The 2169-nt window shown below is 56.8% G+C and overlaps 1 protein-coding gene across 3 annotated transcripts in view; it reads left to right on the forward strand.

The window, feature by feature from the left end:
- Positions 1 to 2169, forward strand: part of ZBED1 (zinc finger BED-type containing 1) — a 181919-nt gene that overhangs the window by 25072 nt on the left and 154678 nt on the right. Inside the window, exon 1 of one of the 3 annotated variants that reach the window (XM_042459474.1) lies at positions 343 to 532. The exons of 1 other annotated variant lie outside the window; for it this stretch is intronic. In XM_042459474.1, coding sequence (XP_042315408.1) covers positions 412 to 532 — 121 coding nt within the window. In that variant the 5' untranslated portion in view covers positions 343 to 411. Of the gene's footprint in view, positions 1 to 342; positions 533 to 2169 lie in introns of those variants that run through there. One more of the 3 variants, XM_042459473.1, reaches the window with a different exon arrangement.

Here is a 2169-nt window from a genome sequence, read left to right on the forward strand (position 1 = left end):
TCCCAGCCTTCCATAGCACTGAGCCACAGCTGTGCTCCGCTCTGGGCCCACAACAAACTCCAGCTCCCATAATTCCATAGCCTTGAGTGGTGCCAAAAGGGGTTATTTCTCCAGTGTGGCTGCAGCCCTCGTAGTTTGCCCAGCATCTGCCTCCTCCTAGCTTCTCAGCTGCCCATGCTTTTAGGCAGGCCATGCATGTATGGCAGTGCCTTTGCGCTCCAGGCGCGCGCTCTGGAGCCCTGGAGGGGGAGCCTCCTCCTCCTCCTCCTCCTCCTCCTCCTCCTCCTCCTCCTCCTCTGCGCCTCCGCCTCCTCCTCTTGCTGCTGCTGCTGACTCCTTCCTTTCCCTTCTGCGCCGCGGAAGAGGAAGGAAGGAGGGAAGGCGGAGAATTCAGCCCAGGGCCGGGCAGCCATGTCGCTATTGTCCCTGGCCCTCGTCCTGCCAGCCCTCCGGGTCTATTGGGTCGGGCTCTGCGTCGTCTGGCACCAGCTCTGCCGCCGCTTCCGCCCGGGAGCCAGCTCTTGCAAGACAGGTCAGTGGCTGCCTCGCCAGGGCCCTTCCAGGACGCCGGGGAAGGGGGCAGCTGGACTGGCCTCCTTCCAGGTCCTTCCCTTCCCCCTTCCCTTTTTTCCTTCCTTCCTTCCTTCCTTCCTTCCTTCCCTTCCTTTTCCCCTTCCTCCTTCCCTTCCCTTCCTCCTTTCTTTTCTTTCCCTCCCTCTTTCCTTCCCTTCCTTTCCCTTTCCTTTCTTAGAGGAGTGATGGGAGCCAAAGTTGAGGCTTTGCGCTCCTGGGCAAAAAAGAGGAGTTGCGAGCAAAAAGGACCATGTTGCTTTTACTCCTAGTCCAGAGGGGATTTGCTGTCCTGGGGCCATCTTGCTTGGAACTCCTCCCTAGGCACCAACTTCTGGGGACCACTGCCTCCTTTCCAAAGGCCACCAGTGTGTGGCTCCTCAGGGGCAGTCCCTTCCCTTTCTTAAAGTGAAAGCCCCTTTGCCCACAGGTAACCCCCCTGGGATAGAACTGCTCCCTCCCTTTCTTCCCCCAAAGGGATGCTTGTAGCACTTGCCAGGCGCTTGAGTTGTGTCTTAACTTTGTGCACTAACATTCAAAGTACAGTACCTAACTGCACCTTTGAGGAGAGCCAGAGTGGAGCAGTGGTTTGAGTGTTGGACTAGGACTCTGGAGACCAAGGTTCAAATGCTTGCTCGGCCATGGAAACCCACCAGCATGCACAAAGGTGCTAGTAGGCACTTCAGTTCCTGCTAGCACCTTTGAGGAGAGCCAGCGTGGCTCAGTGGTTTGAGCATTGGGACTACAAAGTTCAATTCCCTGCACAGTCATGAAATCTACTGGGTGCCCTTGGGCAAGTCATGCAGTCTCATCATCCTCAGGGGAAGGCAATGGCTAAACCTCCCCTGAAGAAATCTTGCCATGAAAACCCCATGATAAATTCGCCTTGTGGTCGCACTTGAAGGCACACATCAACAACAAACCCCTGGTTTAGAACTGCTACGTCAATTTGTGTCCCAAAGGGCTGGTTGAAGGAATTGCCAGGTACTTCAATAGTACAGTATCTTATGTTGCGCACCAACATGCAAAAGTACCTAGTAGCACTTGTGAGAAGAGCCACCATGGTGGAGTGGTTTGAATGTTGGACTAGGACCCTCGAGACCAGAGTTCAAATGGCCACTTGGCCATGCAAACCCACTTGGTGACCTTGGGCAAAACAGAATCCCTCAGCCTCAGGAGAAGATAGTGGCTAAACCTCCTCTGAACAAATCTTGGCCGGTTACAGACCGGCAGTTTAGTGCGTGTTCGCCACGCACTAGGGTTACGAAAGGGCGGTGCTTCTGCACCGCCCTAACCCTAGTGCGTGGCGAAAACGCACTAAACGGCAGCAGCCCTTCCGCACGGTGCATGCTGGTGGGTTTCCTTCTAGACGGGGCGGAGCGGCCATGACGTAGTAGCTCCGCGCCAAGGCGCTTAGTGCGCCCTGGACACGGAGCAGGAAGGAGCTCCGTTTCGGAGCTCCTTCCGGGTTTAGTCCGCTGGGCGCAGCCGTCTGAAGGCTGCGCCCAGCGGACTAAACGAGAAAGGGGCCAAGCGGCCCCTTTCTCTGCTGCCCGCCGTCGCGGGGTGTCCTTGGGGCTTGAAGCCCCAGGGACACCC

Source organism: Sceloporus undulatus, chromosome 3, assembly GCF_019175285.1.
Source record: "Sceloporus undulatus isolate JIND9_A2432 ecotype Alabama chromosome 3, SceUnd_v1.1, whole genome shotgun sequence".
NCBI lineage: Eukaryota > Metazoa > Chordata > Lepidosauria > Squamata > Phrynosomatidae > Sceloporus > Sceloporus undulatus.